General features: G+C 38.5%; 4 protein-coding genes and 1 long non-coding RNA gene across 12 annotated transcripts; 2 read left to right on the forward strand and 3 right to left on the reverse strand.

Moving 5' to 3' along the window:
- Positions 1-113: 113 nt before the first annotated feature.
- Positions 114-4,059, reverse strand: LOC136249416 (uncharacterized). Of its 3 annotated transcripts, none has more exons than XM_066041412.1 (3): positions 3,919-4,042; positions 3,020-3,860; positions 114-2,316 (listed from the first exon to the last, which is right to left on the reverse strand). In XM_066041412.1, exons 2-3 carry the CDS (start codon positions 3,709-3,711, stop codon positions 282-284), a joined length of 2,727 nt encoding a protein of 908 aa, XP_065897484.1. In that variant the 5' UTR covers positions 3,712-3,860; positions 3,919-4,042; the 3' UTR covers positions 114-281. The 3 variants fall into 3 exon arrangements, with proteins under 3 accessions (XP_065897484.1, XP_065897483.1, XP_065897482.1); XM_066041411.1 differs by having other exon boundaries at positions 3,915-4,015; XM_066041410.1 differs by having other exon boundaries at positions 3,020-4,059.
- Positions 4,002-10,246, forward strand: LOC136249418 (N-alpha-acetyltransferase 20-like). Of its 2 annotated transcripts, none has more exons than XM_066041419.1 (3): positions 4,002-4,110; positions 7,698-7,721; positions 9,525-10,246. In XM_066041419.1, the coding sequence occupies exon 3, from the start codon at positions 9,544-9,546 to the stop codon at positions 10,075-10,077; it is 534 nt and encodes a 177-aa protein (XP_065897491.1). In that variant the 5' UTR covers positions 4,002-4,110; positions 7,698-7,721; positions 9,525-9,543; the 3' UTR covers positions 10,078-10,246. The 2 variants fall into 2 exon arrangements, with proteins under 2 accessions (XP_065897491.1, XP_065897492.1); XM_066041420.1 differs by having other exon boundaries at positions 4,053-4,110; positions 7,698-7,741.
- LOC136249419 (uncharacterized) lies at positions 4,408-7,668 on the reverse strand. Its single transcript, XR_010698213.1, has 4 exons — positions 7,380-7,668; positions 5,956-6,009; positions 4,963-5,095; positions 4,408-4,795 (listed from the first exon to the last, which is right to left on the reverse strand). It is a non-coding gene; the product is annotated as an uncharacterized lncRNA (long non-coding RNA).
- A 445-nt stretch (positions 10,247-10,691) lies between the features above and the next one.
- Positions 10,692-24,603, reverse strand: LOC136249417 (lysosomal cholesterol signaling protein-like). Of its 5 annotated transcripts, none has more exons than XM_066041414.1 (14): positions 24,475-24,603; positions 14,859-15,227; positions 14,076-14,535; positions 13,868-14,015; positions 13,605-13,760; positions 13,229-13,312; positions 12,872-13,077; positions 12,330-12,429; positions 12,154-12,269; positions 11,749-12,025; positions 11,462-11,560; positions 11,304-11,368; positions 10,998-11,138; positions 10,692-10,938 (listed from the first exon to the last, which is right to left on the reverse strand). In XM_066041414.1, the coding sequence occupies exons 2-14, from the start codon at positions 15,214-15,216 to the stop codon at positions 10,740-10,742; spliced, it is 2,409 nt and encodes an 802-aa protein (XP_065897486.1). In that variant the 5' UTR covers positions 15,217-15,227; positions 24,475-24,603; the 3' UTR covers positions 10,692-10,739. The 5 variants fall into 5 exon arrangements, with proteins under 5 accessions (XP_065897486.1, XP_065897488.1, XP_065897487.1 ...); XM_066041416.1 differs by having other exon boundaries at positions 24,540-24,599; XM_066041415.1 differs by having other exon boundaries at positions 14,859-15,230; positions 24,475-24,597.
- On the forward strand, positions 18,764-19,605 carry LOC136248325 (uncharacterized). Its single transcript, XM_066040116.1, has 3 exons — positions 18,764-18,944; positions 18,995-19,185; positions 19,381-19,605. Exons 1-3 carry the CDS (start codon positions 18,764-18,766, stop codon positions 19,603-19,605), a joined length of 597 nt encoding a protein of 198 aa, XP_065896188.1.
- Positions 24,604-25,546: the final 943 nt, after the last annotated feature.

Here is a 25,546-nt window from a genome sequence, read left to right on the forward strand (position 1 = left end):
AAGGGAACAACCTTCACGAACATGAAATAAAGTATGAGTCATACTTTATTTTATGTTCATGAAGGTTGTTCCCTTCTAAATATGACATACCTCATACAAATTTAATGAAACTAAAAAAATGTCTTCACACAGACTAAACATTGCAAGTGACTTGCATTTATAACAATATAAAAAAGAATGCACCGTAAAAAAATTGTTTCAATACAGAGCACCATAAAACCATTATTTGAATAGTTAATGGAAAATAGTTATTGTCACTGTTATTTTACCTTGACTATCCTTCATTTTCTCCATACCATAGTTCCAATAATTTGTATACGATCATTTTTTCTATCTGCCACATATATTGTACCTTGTTTACTAACAACAATGCTGCAAATGTCATGAAATTCACCCTTCTTACTACCCTTGCATCCAAACTTGTTAATTACCTGGCGAGAGTAGATATTCTCATTACGGGATTTTAACAGACGCTTGAAAAAGCGATTCCTTAGTGGGGGGCTAAATACACAAAGACTATCATCGTCCGCAGCTATCATGTGGTTGTCTGGGGAAAACGCTATGGCACATGGTTTGTTACAATCAATCTTGCACAAGAACTTATGATCAGCTCTGCTGTACATGTTCACACAGTTACTGCAATAGTTAGTCACATATATATTATCACTGCTGTCTACAGCAATGGACACTGGATGACATGACTTCTTAAGATCAGATCCTTCAGACGACCCAAACACACCATGAAGTACATTATTGTTGCCAGTGTCAAAGGCATAAACCCTCTGGCCATCAGCTACATACAATATTCCTTTGCTATTAAAGTACAGTCCAAGTGGTAATTCAAAGTGGTCTTCTTTGTTTCCTTTTATGTTGTCAATTGTTGACAAGTAATCACCTCTTCTTGAATACATCTTGACACAATGGTTTCTACTGTCACCAACTGCAATAAGTGATTTGCTTGCTGCAATTCCAGAAGGTTTTGAAATAGACCCATCTCTGTAAACTGTAAACACACTTACCAACATTAACTCACAGTTTAACACCAATACTTGTGAAGCTAAAGTATCCAGAATTAAGAATCCATTGTCAGGGCTAATGGCTATACCACCAGGATTCTTAAATCCGAAGTTCCATTCCTTGGTTCCTCGCAAATGGTTTATTGCTACTCCAGTTCCTTTTCCAACTGCAGTGCCTCCCAAGCCCCCAGCAACACCTCCAAGCACACCTCCAACAAAAGCACCAGCAATAGTACCGACTACTGGAAAGAGAGACCCAACTGCAGCTCCAGTTGCTGCTCCTGCTACAGACCCACCAATTCCTCCAGCTGTACTACCACCAGACATTGCTGTTTGCTCCACAGCATAATTTTTAAATTCTTCTTTATCCATTTTACCACTTGCACATTGATATACAGCATTGCCCATCTGTGCCAAGTATATTACACCTTCCACGGCTACCCCAACAACAGCAGATGCTTTAGCACTCTGTTTAGCTGCATTTACAGCTACAATTTTAGCAGTCTGAGCGGTTGAGGCACTCGCTGTTTGTTGAAATGTCTCTTTAGAAACTTGTTTAACAAGTGTTCTAGCTGCACTTGTTGCAGCTTGAACCAAAGCTTCTTTTCCCACTATGCCAATTGGTTTCATCACATCTGACACAGTAACTCTGTCTTTAATTGTACCAAGAAGCAGAGCCCAGTTTCCACCTCTAATAATTGGAGTAAATTGTTCTAAACTATTACTCTGAACAGCATGTACAAACAAATATTTCTCAAAGACGATTTCTATTTCTTTGCACATTTGACATTTGGCTATTCCTGTCTTGATAAATGTCACAAAATGTTCAGAATTGTTGTGCAAAAAGTTGTAAGTGTTCCCTTGACTCTTGAATTTTTCTAAATTTTTCTTTTCTACAGTAATAGTAGCAATGTCCTTGTATACTTTCTTGAATATATTAGTATGTTCTGGTAGTTGGGTATAAGACAGAATCCTTTCCTTAATCTCTAACAGCTCAGCTTTTGTAGGATCTAATATGAACTCTGCTTCAACAAATTCATTGCTACTGTCATCAAAGAACGTGCTAACATGAATTTTACCCTTACCAAGGATAGAAACCACATAAAAATTAACATTCCAACCACACGCAGTCTTGTAAACAAGATGGTCGCCTGCAGTAACATTTTGGAAGTCTCTTTGTATAGGAGTAAGTCCAGAAGATTCTGAAGTAACGTTCAGTAGATATTCCAGTGTTTTATTTACTCCAGCTTCTTTCATCAGCTTGAAAGCCATTTGTAGTCGATCTTCATTATTAATTCTTCTACATGAAAATAATAGACATACAATCATAATCATAGTGTGATGAAATAACTATAGTGACAGAGAAACTCTCATAAGCATTAACATACTGGTGTATATAAAGCTGAAATGCTGTCTGTCTGAAAATCCGTCACATTGCTGGCTCACCAGTCCTTGCATGCATTATATTATGCTCAAAACGAAGGCTCATCATCCAGCTTTACTACATGCTTCTCTAAAGGCTAGCATATTGTGAGCATCATGGAAACCACAAGACAAACTTCAACTGGTAGAGTACCTGACTTGTATACATACAAGAGGTAATGGGTTCGAGACATTGTTTTTTTTTCCTAGCCATGCACTTTTGCACAAGCTAAAGAAAAAATTGATGAGTGGCAGAAAAACAATGGTACCACTTTCTATATTTAAAACTCGTTTGTACATGCTAACAATGTAATATAGTACATTGTACAATAAATAAAGTGAGATGTTCGTATTGGGAGATTTGGTCCTAACAGAGACACCAACTGGTGTCCAGCGGACTTCAGTTTTACAGTGCATGACAGCTCTACATAAGTCTATATCTTCACACGCACAGAGTCAAGCATAATAATCAAGCACACTCAACTTATCACACCCAAATATTCGTGACAGGACTCCTACTTACTTCTAAAGATGAAAAGTTTTATGGACCTTTCTAAAGATGAAAAGTTTTATGGACTTACCCTTCAGGGTTTTGCATTTTGGAAAGATCAGCTAGTAACTCTTTACAGGCTGGTCTCTTCTCCTTTACATCAAGACAAGTTTTAACAGTTGACAGCAAAAATGAATCTCTCATCATGTCAATAAGATGTTGTCGGCGCTCCAGTCCACTAGCTTCAAGCATATCTGGCCATTTGTGTGTAATCATGTGAACAATAATACAGCCAAAAGAAAATATGTCAACCGATAATGTGTAACAAGGAGGGTCCATCAATGCTTCTGGTGGCATAAATGCAGGAGTGCCGGCTGCAGGTTGCTTCACCAGCTGAGTAGAGCAATGTTGCTCTCCTAACCTTTGAGCTGATCCAAAATCAGCAATTTTTGCATGAAATTTGGAAGTGAGAAGGATGTTATTTGAAGATAAATCACTGTGGACAACCTGATGGTCTTCATGGAGGTAAACCAATCCTCTAGCTATGTCACATAAAACATTGACAACATCAGCATCTGAGATTTGTGTGAATGTGTCAATATATTGTGTTAAACTAAATGGAACTCTTTCCATGACTAACATAGGTAGGAAAAAAGCACCACGGGGTCTACTAACATCATCAAACCTTGAGTAATGTACTCCGATAAATGAAATGATATTTTCGTGTTTCAATTCGCTTAAGAGCATAATCTCCCGGCTAAACTTTCTAAGCATGCTTTCCATGCATTCGAAATCTGTGTCATGTTGAAAGAATATAGAATGCAACTTTTTCCCAATGTAGCGCTGCTCTTTCCAGTCTAAATCAACAACGATCGCGTCTGCACCTTGGCGGTATTCTTTATCATTTTGGTCCTGGCCTATTTCTATTACATCTGACAGAACATGGGACGAAAAATTAAACTCTTCAAGTACATTTTTCAACGTACGGACCATTGGCATCTTATCAAACTGGCCCCCTTCCCTCTCCGGCTGTTCCCAAGTTGTTCAGCAGGGAGGGAAGCCTCTTGAGGTGAACAACAGCGTCAGCTATCACAGAAAAGTAATCATAATCAATCCGGTTACTGGTAATTTACGGATTTTATGTAAAAACAGCGTGCCACGTGATTGACACAGCTTTCCACTAGAACAGTCGAAACGCAACCGTCAAAAAATACGCTTTATTACGCGTATTTAGTTGCACAGCTTGTTTTCCCGCGAAGAAACAAGCGCTTCTTCCGGTAGAACACCGTCTGACTACAAGCGCTTGTAGCTGCCAGATGTAACGCTCTTTCCTGTTTGCACTGGTGGTCACGCAACAATAGGTCACTAGTCTCTCCCACAGTAACCAAATTCGACAGGTGCAGTAAGTTAGCAACGAGCTACAAAGCACTGAACAAAGTTGGTGAGTAATGACAAGGTGGTTTTGAGGTGTGGGTACAATTTGTTTCAAGCCATATTAGTGTTGCTAATTAATTTGTACAACTAGACAAAAGCCCAAACTTGATAATTATGTTGTAAAAAGTTGTGCACTTTGGTTGCTGTTTACACATACAGTAAGATGACAAATAGCATTTTTGCACACTTTAAATCAACAATTTCTAAAACAGTTTATCTAGTGGAGACTTCCTGTGCCAGAATACTGCTGCCACTACTCCGAGTTGACCAGAGATGAAAGTTTGTACCATCAAATTCAGCAATAACTTGAAACTGCTTGGGGTACAGCCATCTTCAAGGACTCCATTCTTACTGTGTCCAGGGTAAATCCCGCATAATACTGCTCCTGTCGTGGAGATACACAGAGGCCTGGTCATCCATTACAGTCCTAATCCTGTAATAGTTTCAAAGTACATTAAAGATACAACTGGATGTACTAGCCGTTAGAATGTAGTATTATTAAATGTGAGGTGAATTGATCAAAAGAAAAAAATCACACTAAAATCTATTGAGGAATGGATAGCTAGCTACAAAGAGAGCTCACAACACTGACCAACTTACCAAGGCCACTTTCATCTATCCAAGTCATTGTTACTTCAGAAGGGCCTTCTAATTCCAAAACGGAGATATCATGGTACGACACTGCATCTGGTACAATCAGTTTGTTCTGGCAGCTTTTACAAACCAAGGTTACCTGTACAGTACAAACATCACAAGTACACATGGGTACAATACAGTTTCTTACACTACAGCAGTAATGAAAAAAACTTCCGTGACATTTCCCACATACATACATACATGCTACAAAAGTACATTTTACACCATCAAAATCCAGCAAATACAATTCTCAGTGAATTCAGAGTTTAGAAGGCAACAACGCCCATCATACTAAATCAGGGGGTGCTAACAGGAACAAAAATTTGTAAAGCAGAGACTCATAAAAGAGATAACGTACGACAAGAAAAATTGATGAATCTACATTTCAGCAGCTTTGCTAAATTAAATGTCCTCAAAAATCAAGAAATTGTAGATCTAAACATACTTTTAAAGGTATTTACAATTTAAAATTTCCTGCCTTATGGTAATCATCCATTTCGAGTAACTATCAGTGATTACAAATTTAAAACTTCAAGGAGTTATTTGTATTATTATATTATATATACAGTGGAACCTCTCTTAACAAATGCCCCGAATTAAGGACACATAATAGAAAAACCTCCCTAATAAGGACAAAAAACTTGGTCCCAACAGGTCTGTTTAATACATTTTTACCTCCGTTTTAACCTCTGAAAGAGGAAAACCTCTATATTAAAAAAGTGGCCAAAAATTCTAGGTCCCAAAATGTCCGTAATAGAGAGGTTACACTGTAGTAGCTCCGTGCAATTATGTACTGGTAAAGCACCATTGTGAAACACATTAAAAATGCAACTACAGCTGGTCTAAATAAAGACTGTAAAAAAATTCAGGTTACCGTGGGACAATATTTAAGTCCACATAACATACAGCAATGTTCTAACTTGCCAATATTTGCTGTAAGTAATGGGAAGCCCTTACCATTAGATGTGAAATCACAAGTTGCCGAATCCAGCTGCACTGCAAGAGTCTGACCTAGTAGAAGAGGTCGTAACTGATGATTTATTTTTAATATGTACACCACTGTGTGAAACTAAGATAGCAGTAACGGTTATTATTTTGAAACTACTGTAACACGAAATTTTTGTGGGATTAAGATTGTATGGATTTTGCAGACATCTTAACAAAATTTTATCATAGATAATGTAGGGAGATGTCTTTCCCATAGTTTTATGTACAGGCAATCCTTGTTACGAGTCCAGACTATCTCACTAACTCAACTTTGTTTCTTCATGAATTATCTTGTTAGTTTCCTTATCACTTTTACATTGGGTGAGTGTTATCAAATCACGGTGGCATGCAGCCAGTTTGTTTCAAACTTCATCGTTATGTATGGCTCTGCAGGTATAGCACCAATATTTTTTTGTGGCACTATTTCTAAGCACCAAGACAAGATATGAGAATTTTTTCAGTATTAACTAAAGGCAAGTTGTATAGTGCCGGCAGTCACGTGCATTAAAAAAAAACTTAGACAAAAAACCTAACAAAGCAAAAAAAAAAAGTTGTCTAAGCGAGGGCTCGAACCCGGGCATCCGTACTCATAAGCAATGCTCGTAACGATTATACCACCGGTGCTGCAGCTACTCACCTCCTTTAGTTTCTACCTTATAAACATCTGACTGAAGTGACTTCTATATATAACAATAGTGAAGAAGAAACCAAAGCCTGAACCCTAGCCTACCCCTAACGCTAAGGAACTACTTTTCGCGTCCCCTAAAGTTGAATGCTCGGGGCAACCTACTAGACGCATGCCCTAAAGTTGAATGTTTGGGGAAACCTACTAGACGCGTGCCCTAAAGTCAAATGCTCGGGGCATATTGGATGCGTACCAAATCTAGCTCGCCTAGACACAACTGGTTTGTTTGATAGTCCAGCAAATGAGACTTGTGCCAGTAAAATAGCTGTTCATGTTCGTAACTGGTGCCAGTACTATATCCACTTTGTTAACTAAATGATTAAAGATTTGTATGAAGATTATATTTGTGTAAACTGAGGCTGATACCGTTGACTACTGAACCCGTAACGAAGATTGTCCATAATGATGTCACTGTTGCGAATCTTTACTTGTACTTGATTTTACAGTCCACGTACAAAAGGTGTGGAACAACTGAGACATTTTCACAATTGAGAGATCTATATCTGAACTACAAAAATTTCTTTCAAAAAAGTTACTTTTACATTTTGGCAATCCACAAAAGTTGTTTAACACCTTATGGCACTGTGGTGTATGGTTTATTGTGTATAACAAGATACTGAATAACAACCTCTTCTATATTAACGGAGTACAAATTCGTTTCACAAATGTATACAGTTTCATACAGCTACTACACGTGCTCCATACAAACCTTATCACTTTCGTTGACTCAGATTTTGTGCACTCCTTTTCGTTTATCCACAGCAAAGTGAAATCAGGAGCAGTAAAATTCTTGTTCAGTTCTAACACTGAAATACTCCCAGCCCACACGTTTCAAGATCAAATAAACAGCATAATTATCTTCATAAATCATCTCTTCAACTGTTTTTATTCGAAAATATGCCACAAATTTACTGGTTGGACGCCATTTCTCTCGTCCGCGTGGCCTGTCGAAAACGCCATTTTGAACTTCTTGTAAATTGCGCGTGCAACTAAAATCGTCCGTTTTTTGACGGTTGCGTTTCGACTGAGAAATCGTGAAGTTCGAGTGAAAGTGAGTGCTAAACTTATTGGGTATGAATGTCGATAAGTTACTACATAAACTCCATCTGTTTTGTACTTTAATAACTTTGACAAAATCATTCAGTAGTTTTGCCCTCTTGTTTCTATAGTACATTGATGGGGTTTTTGTGTTTGTCGTATGTAATCCATTGTTTAAGTTAGAAAACCGTGTTCTCTGGGTTCGTCATATTCGATTGTGGTTTTACCTTTGGTCTGGTGGCGCCCGCCTCTGTGCATAGTAAAGATGGGTCAGATCACTCTAGCACGAGCTCTAGCCATAGATCGTATATTCTTCGTATGAAGAATATACAATCTATGCTCTAGCATTAGCAACAACATAGATCGTATATTCTTCGAAGAATACACGATCTATGGCAACAAGTAACACAATCACACCAGATTAAGTTAAGGAGTTAGGATCATGTTTTATCAGCAATCCCTACTCAATGATTTGTTCCATGGAATTACACAAGTACAAGGGAAAATTTATGAATGTAATAAAGAAAAGTCTTTGTAGTTAGACCTTGACATGCTCTACTCACTTATCAGACATACCATCCACACAAGCATTATTTTACAGTACATAGTTACAACTCTGTAATGTTGGAGTGACCAGACCCTTTCTTAGCAAATGTGCAGGCACCACTAGACTAGATTTTACCAGTCAGTAGATGTGTGGAATGATTGTAGTGTGTGTTACTAACATTTACTGTGTAGTTAATTAGCTGTCTTCATGATAGAGATGCAACGATATATTGATATATTGCGTATTGTGACATATTGTGGCTTGTTAACATGGCTAACAATCAAATTATTGTACATTATAGTTAGTATGTAATGCTTCTCAAAGAAAAAAATATCTCACTTTTTTCCCTTAAAAAAATGACATAGACCGTTGCTTAGACTCCACTTTGTATCATGCAATACTGTGTAACAGAAATGATTCGTAGAAGAAAAAAATGCGAATTTTGCTATTTTACATGCATTTGTGAACATTTTCTTGCAATTCCTACAATAAAAAAATAATAAAATGAAATTTAGCCTGAAAAAGTTGTACCTTTAGTGGGCCAATAGTAGCACTGAATCTTCAACCTTCCTTGTACGATTCATGCCTTAGTTCATACACCAAGTGTGCATAGCTACTTGTCTCACAAATAGCGCTAGCTAAACTACTATGACACTACAGTGAGGCACATGACCGTGTGATTCGAACAGAGATGCAAAACTTCAGCGACAGTAGCTAGGTAGGTGACAGTGGAAAGAAACCATTGCTAGCTACTACAGCCAGGCAATTCACTGTGCATGGACGTGTCTTTAGTGCCGCCCCCAATGTCTATCAACTATCGTCGATCCGCTCATTACCGTGAACGTTAATAAAAAATAAGCACATTAAACAGATACAAAATAACTATTCTCAACAGCAAAATCGGCAATCTATGCAACATGTCAGAGTCGAACATTCCCCACTCCATAACTAACTGGTTGTAGGCGCATGCCCATTTCCTAAATTACTTCATGAATACAATAAATCGCGAACGTTTTCTCCCGAATGAGGAAGTAGTAGATCATTCGCGAATGTTTTCTTCTGCAAATCATTCCCATTGCACAGTATATCGCTGTATCGTGGTACACCAGAGGCAATATATCAATACATCTACACACTATATTGTTGCAACTCTAATTCATGATGTGTATGAGATTACTTTGGGACATCAATCTTCCCCCGGGCACATCAACGCTTTGCTGTGCCCAGTAACCAAGTAGATGAATGAACTACATTACCTTATCTTTGCAGTTTATCAGTGATTTCAATAATGACGACAATTCGACCAGTAAGAGGCGATGATCTATTCAGACTCAATGTAACTAATTTAGATCCACTAACAGAGAATTACAATCTTTCCTTTTATTTCACCTATTTCTCCCACTGGCCTGATCTCTTTCAAGTCTGTGAGTCAATTAGTGGGAAAATCATGGGATACTTCATGGGAAAATCAGAAGCCAAACACTCTCCACAAGACTGGCACGGCCATGTTACAGCTTTGACCGTAACACCGGAGTTCCGACGGATCGGACTGGCTAGCCAGATGATGCAAACATTAGAGGATATATGTGAGCGGAAGAGGTGCTACTACATTGATCTATTTGTCCGTGTCTCTAATGAAATTGCTGTGGACATGTACAAGTCATTTGGATATGTTGTGTATCGTACTGTCCTGGAGTACTACTCTGGTGCAAAGGGACCTGATGAAAATGCTTACGATATGAGGAAGGCACTAAGTAGAGATACTGCAAAGAAATCTATGATACCTTTACCGAGGCCAGTAACTGCTGATGAAGTTACATAGTGTTTAGTTTTAGAATTTTTACATTGCTGATGTAGGTATCTATTTTAGGTATATAATATGTATACATGCACCACCTTATCATTAACCTTAGCACTTTATAACTGTTGACTCAAACTTTGACTAGGAATCAAGCTTTTTTTCTTAATCAGATGTTATTAATTTTGTTAAATCTCTAGCTAATAACGTTACTGATGACTTTATGGTAGGAGGCTGTATGTGTGCATATGTACAGTTGATTGCACATGTGTTTGAACATTACACAGTGCGTAAATTGTGTCTTGCCTGCCTACAAAGGCTGCACACAACACTAAACAAAGAATAGCAACTATTTTAACGGAATGATTTTTTGCCATACGCAATGTTCAAATGTACACATACATGCAATCGACTGTACAAGTGTGTGTATGCATATGCATGCTCACTCATATTTACGATAGCCAGGAGTACATGCATCACTACACCATACTATGTATGTGAAAGGACTGTAAGTAATATGATCTGCAGGTTACCTGGGGAACTTGTGTTATAGCCACGAAAAACTTGTACGGTTAAAAAATGCAAGGGAATATTATTTACACATTTGTTTCAATATGTTAAATACAAATATGTACACCTTGAATTAAAAAATTACAGACGAAGTAACAGTTTATCAACTGCAACAGCTACTCATTAATAATATGATAAAAATAGTCGTCATCATAGAAATAGTGTTCTTGTAAGACATGTTCTATGACTTGTCCTCGTAGCAAGATGTCTCCATAATTGACACCATCTTCTCTTGAGCTCACCAGTCCTCTCTGTAAAAGCCAATCAACTAGCTCTGTGCCAGTGAAGACATTCTCAAATTTATGGAATCGATACCTATATAAGAGTAGTATATTGTGACATTGAGAATCTGGCATCACACACAAATGATTCACCATTTTGTGGATGGTAACTCCGTTTCTAAATCCTGCAAATGTTGCGATTTAAATGTTTCACAAACATGAAATGAAGCACTATCCAATTCATTCTTGTCAGGTATAATCACATTCTCCACTTGATACAACGTATGACGTATCCTATTGGATGACACAGTGTCCATAAACAGAAGTGCTTCATAGAGCTTTGTGGTGCTTATGTGCTCTAGCCAGGCGATCCAAACTCTTTCCACTTAAAACCTCCAGCACATACATGGAAAGGGTTAAAACTATTTGTGCTGCATGAAAGCTATGTATACACCTCACCTTTTCAGCAAAAGCAATATAATCCAGTTCTTTTCAGTTGCAAACAAGAGGAATAAGAAGAAACCCTATAAGGGTGCAGTAATAAATGTATATGTTTTATTAGAGTATGTGTCGATTGGTGTGGATGTACTTGTCAACTGTATATAAGTGCAGCATACCTGTCCATAATTCATCACACCATCCAATACATCCACTTCAACATACACTCCAGTCTTTCGATGAAGATGACCACCGTTATATGAAATTGCAAAGATTCCCTACAGTTGCAAATCATAGAAAAAAGATACGTTGACAAGGTGTGTGTCTGTTATCAACCTGCAAAACCTGTTATTACATTTAGTATAATGACATCACACCTGTTTCATTAATTATTCCAAAACAAATAAAGTGACTGTAAACTTTATGTAGTGCCTTGGCCAACAAAATGATTTGTTAATGCACTTACCACTATCATTGATGCTAATAAAATGAACAACAAACTTATAATCCTGTCAGTGTTCTTCCCTGCTTCATCTTCCTCCCATAAACCTGGCATTGGTATGTCTGCAAACGTGACACGTTCACTTACCAAAAAGGAATCAGACTGGATAAATGAACTCAGTAGAGCAGTACTCTCGCTTTTATTATCTTGAACACCTTGTAAAGACTCTGGTGAGGATGTTGAACTGTTTCCAGTGTCTTGTACACTTCCACCACAGATAGTTTTCATTGAAGCATTAATTCTAAATGTATAGAAATGGTATCACTACAAGCACATACTGGGATTGTGTGCTGGCACATTTAGCAAAACCAATCCAGCATTGTGTAACAGTTTTAACTGTTCAACAATAATGTACACAAGTGCACTTACATGACATTCTTACGCTCAATGTGTTTTGATCTTCTGATAATACGAAGAATTATAAATATAAGACTGGCAGTTGTTATGATGGTACTAACTCCCAGAAATATACATGATAACACTAACTGTAGACAATAAAAGTGAAATAATATTATCAACTGTGAAACAGCTTCAGCTTATTGCACCTGTCCATCTCCAAGAAAAAATGCTTTATCAAGGGTAGCATGTCTTTCTGGTTCTTCGGCAACAATGACAACTAGGACAATAACACTGATGAACGGTAACCTATAGTAACAGAATGGCAGCACTGTGTATCAGTATAAGAATGCACATAGAACTGAATGGAATATAATAACAGTATTAGGGATTGAAAATAACTTTTTTTTGTTGCAAATAACATAGTACATCCTGATGGCCAACCCTGCATAGCCGGATACTGTTTCTAGCATAACTGTGTTAATAGTACCTGAAAGTGCAAAACAGCTCTTCAAAGTATGAGCATGCAGGGACCTTTGCTCTGCTATATACACTGTTTTTTGGTTGCATCATGCTAACATCTCCACTTCAGTTAATACATTTCTGTTCAGTCAGTGGATAGTGTGGACTGGACTGGACTAAAAAAGGCATTTGGTACTCATCTAGTCTTATGAGGAGACAATGATAGTTCTCCTTGGTATGTAATAAATCTGCATGTGAGTTAAGTAAATGTACTTTATTTGTTACTAACCCCCATCCTGCCACCAAATTCAACAGCCACCGGAGTATAGCAAACCTTGATCCAAACACTAACAGAATAACTAGTTCCAAACTGAGCAGTGCAGACCACAGTCTGGTTGCAAATACACCCCCAAGGAAAAATGTGAAAAAAAAGTAATTCCAAGGAGATTCATCAGTAGTGTATGTTATTCCAATAGCTCCAGAACACATCACAACCTGTACAAAATAAACACAACTACCATACAGCTTCAGTAAGTCCGCACTTATACAACGTCCACCTTTATAATAGAAAATATAGCAGCTGACAATTAACAATTACGACATCAAATTAAATTATAACATTTGTATTATACAATAACACAATTACCATAGCTGCCATCAAATGCATAATAAATATATGCACATGTGATCGATGTCTCCGAGCTGCTATAAACAGACCAAGCACGATTACCTGTTGTATCAAAAGAAAGCACAAACACGATGTCTTCATTACACAATGGTATGCAATGCATGTTGTTTTGTTTGAGCATATAATAAACATGTACACTAACTCAAGCCACCATGATGCATACACCGTGAGCATGCATGTTTGCTGTATGATAGTGTACTTGATATTTCTTATAGTTTATAACAACTATATGTGTCCCCAGGCCCCTATCAGCACCTTTCACACAATACTGTAATTATTACTTTTGAAGGTCAAATATATCCTCAATTATAAATGTACTATATAGTATACTTACCACAGAGACAATGGAGACTACACTACAATCAGTTCTTGTATCGGTTATTATGTCATGGTAGTCTTGAGAGTTAACATTCCTAACAAGTGCCATTCGAGCTGATATGTAAATAATCGGAGCAGACAAGAATGTACAGAACACCAGTGCAGGACCAACCTGTTCAAAGACAGTAGATACACCCAGTTAGACTGAAATGTACACTATACACTGTAATAAGCCCTATACAGTATATACATAGAATGGTCATATGTAGCACTACGTACCACATTAGTTCCACAGTGGAAAAGAGCTGCAAACACAAACACAGAAGGAGCAGTAGGAAATGTACCAAACACAAAACCAAATGTGCTTATTTCTTTATCAAGTCCAAAAGCTTCCAATATTAGTTGTGTAATCAATGGCATCAATATCCTGTATAGATAATGTAGTGCTCAACGAACATTATCTAGTGACATACACTTAGTATCCTACATTTTAGCAGCACACAGTAGAGATGACTTAAGCACAAGTAGTCCATTAAAGTCATTCAGTTTTCCAACCATACATATCCCAAGATATAACAGTGCACAGGCACTATAAGCATCACCCAGTAATGTCAAAAACTGCTTCATCCAATCCTTTAAGTTACGACTTGATTCATAGTCACTATCACCTCCATGAACAATCTTTGACACTACCACATTTATTGCAATACCTAGCAACGTCATATTAATGATAGGGTTAGATATAAGACCCCAAAAAGTTTTGAAGAGCAGTGTTCTTATTGAGATAGATGATTGTGTCCTTTTCTTTTTAGACTTCTGGAGAGCATATTCCATACAGAAAAATCCAATAGGATTAAGTAGTCCAACTTGTATAGGAGCAATCAGGTAGATATAACTCAAATAGTGGAACCCACCTGGACCAACACTGTTTCCATACAGAGCTGATACTGTGAAAGAAAATAGTAAAGTCATATATAACAGGTCTATATACATATGACATGTCACCATGCATGTTGCATGAGGTGAGTTCATAAACTTGAGTAAAAACACAGTACCCACAAAACTGATGAATATAACTGCATTTGTAACCAGATAATTACTATCCTGTTTTCCCTAGCAAATTAAAACAAAACTAAAACTTACCAGGTACTGTAATCTTTTAAACAGTAAACACATTTACATTGTTTTGAAACACACTCAAATACTTTAGTCCATAAGTTCAAGTTTATAGTCGTAAATTATAATCATCTGTAAAATAACAATGACTTACAAATGGGTAATCCCAGAGCAAAATCATTTGATTGTGTACAGAAGATAGCTAAGATGCCTGGTTTACCCATACTAACAGGTCGGGTGAACACCAGTGTAATTACAAATACAAGTACAAATACTGAAGATCTTGCTATCAGAATCCCTGCCATAAACTTCCAGTTTATTGCACTCAAATCCAATATGGCCATATTCTGTAACAACAAGGCTGGTAGTGCAATCTTCCCAACAATCACTCCAACAGCACTAGCATTTTGTTGTGTGATGAACTTGAACTTTCCCAGTATATATCCTAGAATGACCACTGCAAATATTCTCCCAATAGCTGGGAACAAGTTGGCAATTGATCCATCACCCATTATTATCAGACCTGCTGGGAGCACATTCACAACACTGGCATGCATGATTTATAAATTAAGGATTGCATTGCTATACATCAAGGTTACTAGCAAATAAAATCAAGACAATTCTGAGAGATCTTGAACAGACTATGAACTTAGTATACAATAGCACGATATAATCAGCCTGGGAATCTAGTAGAGCAATATACATTACATGGATCAACGAATAAAATGAAATGACTTTATATACATTGTTTCTAATTACAGTTAAGTGTATCGGGTATGCATCTTGTAACCACAAATACAGGAAGTCTATATACACCTACCTATACAGACTAACAGTATAAGATAGCTCACATTCAGATCAAGTTTGCATCGTCTACACCCTACATCATTTCCAAAAATGAAATTCCTTCTGAAGCTGTTATTACATGGATATTTATATGAATGCTGTATTAGAGTTTATATACTTCAGTGCTCTTATTAGAGTATAATATAAATTTAAAGAAATGTGTTGATTGATAACACGAATAGTCTTGCCTGTTTATATATCATTAACATGGACAAAAATATATATCATTTATCAAACTACATGCATATTTGTGACCGGATTTGCGAAAGGGGTCTTCCACACACATCCAACTCTATGAATATGAAAGACCATAACTTTGTATTCAAGAAAGATGCAAGCCTGAAATTATCACCATCCATTAACCTATGTTGGTGCACACTACTGACCAAATGTCAAGGCAATAACTTTTCCTGCACTGAAGGTATGAACTGTCAAAGTTGGTTAATTGGATGTGTGTGGAAGACCCCTTTTCGCAAATCTGGTCACATTTCATGAATATCAGAATAGATAAAAATGAGAAAGTCTGTGTAAAATGAAACCGACCTCAACAGGGTAGAGGACCTTGCTCTATACAAGAACTGAAGCACACCAATAACTGTTACCTCCTATACAGCACATCAACAATAACAAAATACATACACTAAAAAAAGTATAATTAATAGGCTACAATTTCAAATCACCAGCTACAATACTAACTGAACCTTCATGTAACTATTCAAAGTTTAGATACAACAGATGCTACTTGGTGAACGAGAAAACTGAAGGTAGCTACTAACATCATTAGTAACGGATAATTGTTGAGCTGGGTAGCTATTTATGTCATGAAAAATACACTTGGGTTGCTCTGGTATCCTGGCCAGATCTACGGTACTGAACAATTGTGAACCCCAAAATGTCATCAACCCTTGGTAACAGGTGTGCATCCTTTCATTGATTTGTCAATAACCTTCACAGAATCAGCTTGTCCTATTAACTAAGGAGTATATATAGCCCATGGACATTTTTGATCAAGAAATTAAAGCTCTTTTGTAGTTTAGCATTTAACAGTGAATGTATTTCTACCCTCTTATCAGGAGATAATCTCCTAAATCGTTGATGAAGAGGGGCAGCACCATTTGAACAATTAATAACCATGTTTTCTGTGGAGATATCTTTCTCTGAGAGGTTATTCACAACTTTCACCACTATGGCTGACAACTACACCAGATCCTGAATACATATTAATCAGTTCTCCAGTAGATGTACTGGAACAGTATTACCAGGAGTGACAACTGCTCTTGTTAACAAGTTACTCTCCAACACAGAACTATTAGTTGTTTTTGTTAATAAACCTCATTGTATACACACATAGTGTATACAGATTACATCATAACACATGAATAAAATTCTGTAGCGTAAACTCTCAATTATCGTCGCTACTCAATTATTGGCATTTTCATCTCAATTATCGTCGCTACTCAATTATATCGGCATTTTCATCTCAATTATCGGAATTAATAGTCGGAGTGGTTTCCGTGAAGTCCATCAATAAATTACAGATCCTGTGTTTAGAAAGCCAAGTGGCCTCGTGTGCGGTGAAGAAATAGAAGCACTCAGCAGGTAATTAGAGGTTCCTTATCATGGTATTTGATGTCACAACACGATTTATGGGTTAGTGATGCTAAGCTTGCTAGGTAAACGAGATGCTCAAGGAAGACCACAGGCTGGAAGAGAGGTAGAGGTCGACCATGGTCTGTGTCCGCTCCAGCTACATTAACTACCAATTTAGTTCCTAAGAAATGCAAGCAATGGAGAGATAAAGATAAGAGTTTAGCCATTGATGCAGTCCAGCGTGGGCAGCTGAAGGTCAGTGAGGCAGTGAAGTAATTTGGAGTTCCATGACAAACATTACGTGACAGAATATCTGGGGGAGTTGTCCATGGTACAAAACCTGGTCCCAAACCTTACTTGACAAAGGAAGAGGAGTCTGAATTTGCTGAGTTTTTGGTTGATACAGTAAAAGCTGGATATGGTAAAAGTAGGCAGCAGGTTAAAAACCATTGCTGAGATTGTTGCTCGTGGCAAAGGTGTGCTGGGAACAGATGACAACATATCTAATGGGTGGTACTATCATTTTATGGAGAGGCAGAATGATCTTACCTTGCATAAGCCGGGATGATCCAATTGCAAATGTCTGGATGGATTGTTTAAATGAAGAAACAATGACAGAATATTTTGCAATGTTAAAGGATGTGATGACCAAGGAGAAGCGGTTAAACAATCCAAGCTAGATCTACAATGTATGGTATGCCACTGGATCATCGACCACCCAAGGTCATTGCGAGAGAGGACAAAAGAGGGTGCATTGCAGAACACCTGGCAACAGAAGTCAGGTGACGGTGATAGCTTGTGTCAGTGCTACTAGACATGCCATACCCCCATACGTGGTCTTTGATGCGAAAGGTATGAACTATGAGTGGATGAGAGGGGAGGTCCCTGGCACACGATATATGACACAGGATGGGTGGATACTGAGTTATTTAAAGGGTGGCTGCTAAAACATCTCTTGAAGCATGCAGTAGCTGAAAGACCATTATTGCTGGTGTTGGATGGCCACAGTACACATTATCAACCCGAAACAATCAAATTTGCTCATCAAAATGGTGCCATAATGATGTGCCTTCCACCACACACTACACATAAAAGTCAGCCTCTTGATGCTAGTGTATTTAAACCACTGAAGCAAAATTGGCATAATGCTTGTCATAATTTTGTACAAAGAAACCCAGGTAAAGTAATTACCAAGTATGATTTCTCTTGCTTCTACACGACGCATGGAACAATACCATGATACCTACAGTAATCACATCTGGATTTAGAAGGAGTGGTATATACCCGTTTAACCCCAGGGCACTTGATTACAGGGCAAGCCAGTCACATGAAAAGACCACGACCCCTGGACAAGTTTCAGCAGCAAATAGCAATGCTAACAGCCATCAAGCAACTTCTACAAGTACCACAGATGCTGAAGCTCTAGTGCTAATTTTCACTACAAAAGAGGAGGAACGTTCCCAAAGATGATACCTAAATAATTATGATATTCCTGATTCCCGCTATTTACTTTGGTTAAAAGACAGACATCAGCACCATTTTCAAGAACTTTCATCATCCGAGCAACTCTCTTTGGCTGCAGCTTTTAGTGAAAGTTCAGAGTCAGAACTTAGGCTTGGATTAATGACATCATCCACTGTTACTTGTTTAGATGTAGAACAGCCACACCTACAAGGTGTGGCACCTGCTGATACAGATCAGTCACCAGCGCAGATGCAAGACATGTCTCCACGTGATAATGAATTATTGGAGATACAAGACATGGTACCCCATGTGGAAGGCCATCCGTCACAGCAACACCCAAGTGGACTTTCTGGTGAACAATCTTGGCTGTTGACATGTTTCAACCACCAGATGATGCATTGATGGAGATGCAAGATGTGGTGTCTTCTGTGGGAGACCATCCTCCGGAGCAACAACCAGCAGGACCTTTAAGAGAACAATCTGTTATCAGAGGCATAGACATGTCTCTACCACCAGATAATACACTGACAGAGATGCAAGATGTGGTATCTCCTGTGGAAGATCATCCACCAGAACAACACGTCTGCTACCCAATCAAAATCAGCAGTTGTGCCTACTCCTCCTAAGCATGAAGGTGCATGAATTGAAGTATATTAGCAAGTATTTGGTGCAGTATGTGCCTGTGAAGGAAAAAAAGCCACCCACCTATGGATGTGTGACTGATGCAAGAATTCTAACTAGTGAGAAATGTGCTCAACTTATATTTGAACGTGAAGAAAAGAAAAAGAAAGAGGAGAAAGAAGCAAGCCAGAGAACAGAAGAAAAGGGAGAAAGAAGAAGCAGCTAGGAAAAAAAAAGCAGAATTAGCTGAGAAAAGGAGAGAAGAGGCTGCCAAAAGGAAAGAAGCTGCTAAAAAGAAGAGGCTGCTAAAAGAAAAGAAGCTGCAAGGAAGAAAGCAGGACAAATATCTCAGTCCCACCGAAGGCAGAACAGTACTGTAGGAGAAGGGACATCTGAAGAACATGATGATGATGACGATGAGGAGGAGAATGGGTCAGCTCGCCCAACTAGATCAGCAGCAAAATTTAACTGTGATGCCCATGTAGTGGAAAACAGCAACTAATGCTGTGTGTTTTCGTATGTATGAAGAAGACCAGACTGAAAATACAGGATTTCAGTGGGTGAAGTGTGTATGCCAACAATGGGTCCATGAAGACTGCATCACAGAAGTTTTGACAGACAAACATGGAAGAGAACTGATTTGTCCTTATTGTGTGTTATAATGGCCATTGAAAACTTATGCATGATTGCTTGATGTATATTAAAAAATTGTATCTTACTCATATTAAGGTATTTTGATGTGATTTTTTGAGGAAAGGTTAAGAGGAAGGTGAAGTATTTGAAGGTATTTTTTCAAATTTTTAGAATGATGTATGCATGACTTATGGGTGGGGTTTTGCAGATATATCGATAATTGAAGCATTAAAAGTAATGGAAAACCGATAATTGAGAATTTCCTACGTGTGTTCAAGCGAGTATAACAATGTCACTAATTCAAGTATTTGAGATTTCAGTACATGGCAGAGGCGCTTTTAGCATTCCTCATTGCACAAATTCTGTGTTCCTGCAATGTTCCCCAACAAAGTTACAAGGTTTGTAATTATATGTCACAGAGTTTATGTTATGTCTTTTAAAACAGTTCTCCATCCTTTGCTCTCTCTAGTGCAGTGCATATACGGGGTTCTGGAGGAGAAGATGACTGGCTAGTATCAAAAGTGCCCCCATTTGTGCTGATATCCACCTTACCAAAACTGGAAATCCTGACATCATCAATCACTGCAACTGAAAACACAGCCAGACTATGCTGAGGATCTCCCAATATCAGAATGGTGGCACTCCACCTCAGAACATCACAAACATCCACAGCCAGAGGAACAACCTCAGGCTCCTCATTCCTGACACCACTATTCACCAACATAGGCTGGTCCTCAGATGTACTGGTGTTTACTGTTTCATACCCACAAAACTAAACTTCCACTCCATGTTTGGGTTTAACACTTCATGTTAACAACATGCATGGCCAGCACCTGAAATTAAATATCGTTGTGACAGGTCAACATTTAGATTGTACCTATCACAGAAATTTGAATTAACAATTGATATAGCAATGCCTAATAATGGTTCCAATACCCTTGTGGTTTTCCTTGGAATCAGGGTGACCTCCCCAAGGGATTCTAGTTTCCTTGGTTTAAGAATTTCTTAGGTTGAGCACAACCCCAAGCAAAATGTCCCTCCTGACCACATCAATAATGTACAGATCAGGATATCTCCCATTGTAGCTTCTCTGTTAGACTTTGCACACTTTAAACTTTCCTCCAGCCTATCCATTTGAGCTATTAACTATGTCATCATATCCATAAGAGCACTGTCCTTTCGACTCCACCTGCACCGGTGCAACAACTGCTCCACTCTGACTAGGTCCTACAAAATAAGACTCACATTCAAAGGTAGCACCAACAGCAGTTCTGATTGTCTTCATTTAACGCTGAATGCTCCCTGCTCCTTTTCCAACTGGAACACGTATCTCTGTAGGGCCAGTTGCTGTTGAGCCTTGTCTTCCAAGGAGTGGTAAGCCTTATCCACCAATGCCATCAAATCCTCTCCAAACTCTGGCCAATTCTCTGCTTTCCTCTTGAAATGAATCTGAAAAATTGTACTAAGTACAGGTCTCTACAACTATTAAATTCCATTTGCTTTCACAAGGCCATCGTCACATTCTTGAAGGAACTATGAGCTGTGACAGGAAATTTCTTGTAAGCCATCATGGCTTTGCCAGTAAAGTGAACTTTAAGCCACATCAACTTCTGCTCGTCGCTCCAGGGGTTAACTCTGTTATTCTCTCAAATTGGTCTACCAGTCTTCATAGGACCCTTCACCTGAATGGCTTACTCTCAGCTTGGCTCTCAAGTTTCGACATTTTAGCTCTCTGCTATATCCTGCCAACTATGCCACTTGCTGTATCTATGGTTGTTGTACTCAACAAATGTGCTCTGGTATCCATGACGAGGAAAGCTACATCTTTCTCACAGTATGTGGTTATACTGCCAATTATTCACACATATTCTGTTAGTTTGAAAATAGGTCAGAGACATTTAGTGCACTTTCAGGAACAGGGAGGTGGGTCCCTATGTAATTACATTATTGCTCCACCAAAATGATCATTCCAAACTTTAGAAGGTGTTGATGGGCAACAAAAAGTGATATATCAAACAGTACGTAAGTAGGGATCGGGGTGGATTTGGCGCGCGCCTCAAATTTCGATCCCTCAAAAATCATCCTAGAAATATCTCACACAGCAAATAATCCTTTTACTAAAGAGTCTTCAAGTTTCTAACTTTATTTCTAGCGTTATATATCAGGAAACGACTAGAAAAGTGCTGGAATTTTATTTCTAAAAAATCGCTAAAACAGAAATTTTCGTCTGCCTGCCTGCCTGACCACATTCGCAAGGCTACAGGCCAAACGAAGCAGCGAAGGATCACCATTCTTTGCCACAATATTTAACTCGCTGCTGGGATGTGCCTTTTCGGGTTCCGACGAGTGTCTGCCTTCTGCGCTTTGCCTTTCCTTTTATCTTCAATTACGGATCGTCTTCTTCTTTTCCAGTCACGGAGGCGTTAATAATTCGTATCGACACTTTCCTTAGAGCAGCCGTATTCGGACGCCCAGGGCCGCCCACAGGGGGGGGGGCAACTGGGGCATTTTGCCCCGGGCCCCAGCCTGAAAGGGGCCCAGGAGGGCCCCCTGAATACCTGTTTAAAAGATCGATATACTCTAATAGAGCAGTCAGATCTAAATACTCTAATAGAGCAGTCACAGTAGTATTCTTCAGAGGAGCAGTGTAGGAAGCTTATAGATAAGGAGATATGGTTGGTGATGGGTAGTTATTGTCATTGCCAGCAGGTTGTGACCTTTTTTTTTTTTTTTTTTTTTTTGGTCTTCACCTTACAACTTGGGTCAAGGGCCCCACTTTAACTCTTTGCCCTGGGTCCCTTAATTTCTCTGGGCGGCCCTGCGGACGCCACAAAACTAATAACGGATTCCGTACTGTAAGGGCAAGTAGATGCCTGTATATAGCAACACTTGCAAAGCGATCAAGCAGCCTAGTGAAGTAAGAACACACTGCCACGCCCTTATCAATCAGAGCGCGCGCTCGTACTTAACGATCAGTGGACCACGCCCATTATTAATGGTCCAGCTGTAACTAATTGTAGAAAACAGGAGATAGAAACCCTGCATGCCTTTCAATTTAGTAATTGAGCAGCTTGCATAAAGCAAGCAGCAAGATCGAGATACTCTAATAGAGCAGTCAGTGCCAAAGATCAATAATAGCTATATACCTATACCAAAAAAAGTTAACAAACTAGTGAATTTAAAAATTGTTAATTTAGAAATGGAAGTAGGGATCAAGCGATAAAAACTACTGAAACAAGTGATTTGAATGATGGCAACTATTACAACATAGCTTTGTGGGGAAATCCCTACTTTGGCATTGAACATATATGGTGACGTGGTGAGATGCCAATGTAAGGATTTCCCCACAAAGCTATGTTGTAATAGTTGCCATCATTCAAATCACTTGTTTCAGTAGTTTTTATCGCTTGATCCCTACTTCCATTTCTAAATTAACAATTTTTAAATTCACACATATATATATATATCTGAAAAGTGCACTAAAATCTATCATTTTTATGTACTAGCAGAGTGAACATCAAACTGTATAGCTATGCTATTAGAAAAATCTGGTACATCTAGTTGTAGGTGCCAGAGCAACTCAAAAAGTATTTTACGTGCTGCCTCTAGAAAGCGACCCCTGGAGCTAAATGTTTACCCATTAAAAGTACATTTGTTCAGCACAACAACCCTAGATAACATCCAGCTGATTAGAAACTTTGGGCCACTCCTTGCGACTTTCATAACCATGCACCTTTTTACTGTAAATTACACAATGTATATACGATGTGCTCAATTCTCAAACTAATTTCCTCAGGGGTGGTATTTATTATAAGTGCCCCCCGGGGGCACTTATAATTTCCGATCGATACGCACCACCCCTCAGGAAATATAGGGTCTGGGCATGAGACTAAACCATAATTGCATTCACCCAGAGGAGGTTGGTTGTGCGTCATCAAACAACTCATGATCTTCAAAAGAAAGTTTCAACCCCGACAGCTTAGGTTCGATATAAAGTATCCACAACTTAATATCAACATCTTGATATCATTAAATAAGGTTCTTTCAGCCACTCAACACTTGTGCCCCCTCAGTGTGCTGTGTGATGTAAGCCAGCCTTCATTATCAGCTACACTTTCTAACAAGTCATCATGACATTGTAAAGTTGTAGAATACCTACTAGTACTCTTTCACCAGATGTCAGTAGGGCTTCGACCATCTGGTGGCTCACTTCAAAGGATGGCTTCCCGTATATGAAAATGTTCAAGCATGCTAGTGAATAAAATTATAAAGCGCATCTTATCCCATCCCCTCATGCATTGGAGAGCTTCATGCCCATACGATGGGATAACTGAAATCAGTTGATTAACTACCAACTGAAAAGTTATTAATGAACAACGAAGTCAGCAGCTTCGTATCAGAATACCACACTAAAACTGTACTACTGATAATGGTCACTACATACGCGAAGTTCTAGTGTCCTGAATTGGTTTGCCTGGTTACTTTTTACCGATTCACAGTGCTGTAATTTAGTTAGACACGACATAGCTCGGCCGGCACACATGTACAGTGGAGTGACACGCTCAGTAACACGTGCACGTATACTGTGTATAGCAGCTACTGGATATTGTACGTACCACAAGCTTTGTAGTCCGAGTCGACAGTAGTTTTTACTAGAACAGCTTCATAATTAGCTACTCACCAAGTACCGGGTGGCTAGTAAACACTCAGCCGAATCAGATGATTTACAAAGGTCAAAAATAGAGCGCACATGTGATTATGAGGCAATATGATGTAAACACTAAGCTAAGACTAGCTAGTCTGTAACATAGACAAATTTATTAGCTACAGCCAGAAGTGACACCCATCCCTACATTACCCCCTGCTGATCAGTGCCTGGACCGACAACACAAATAAATATATCTACATTATTAAACCAGGAAAGTTTTGAAGTAAACTAGCTGGACATCATGTGGACAATGGGTCATCCATGGAACATCTATAGCTGCTAGCCTAGGAAATGTACAAATTAACTACAGTAAATGTCTTATTGATTATTAAGACAATAATTATATAGTATTTTGATTATTTTTTATTATTAACACTTTACAGTGACCAGCACTGAAGGTCTGACAGCAACATGTGCTGCAGCCTTAGGATTACCTAACCTAATTTCAGGGACTTAGACCTAATGACTTCACTTACTGACTGACTGATAAGGTGTAACAGAAAAGGGGCCAAAGTAAAGAAAAAAATCTCTCCAGCCCCAGCATTCGAACTGCAGGTCACCCAATGTCTAGTCGGGGCCACACTCAGTCTTCCTCCAGGAGGGATGGATTTTCTTCCTTAAACCTAAAGTATTTATTATTAATCAGGAGCCTATAGACTAAGGGTTACCATACACTGATAGCTAGCCAAGAGTGATCAGTGCACTTACTTCAGATATGTGGTGTGCATATTATGTCAATTAATAACTGAATGGTTAGTTGGTTACTTGATGTGCAAATCCAAATCACATAATTTTGCCAAATCCCAGGAAACAACTTAGGGTTGGGCAATATTTCATTATTATTGTCATTATGATGTCCTATGAGTACCACAGCTACGTATTTGCAATACCGTTTGTGCAATATTATTACATTTGCATAATTGCTAAGTGAGAAACTATACACTGAACATGCTGAACATCACATATCAGTGTCTCATTCA

Source organism: Dysidea avara, chromosome 3 (assembly GCF_963678975.1).
Source record: "Dysidea avara chromosome 3, odDysAvar1.4, whole genome shotgun sequence".
Taxonomy (NCBI): Eukaryota; Metazoa; Porifera; class Demospongiae; order Dictyoceratida; family Dysideidae; genus Dysidea; species Dysidea avara.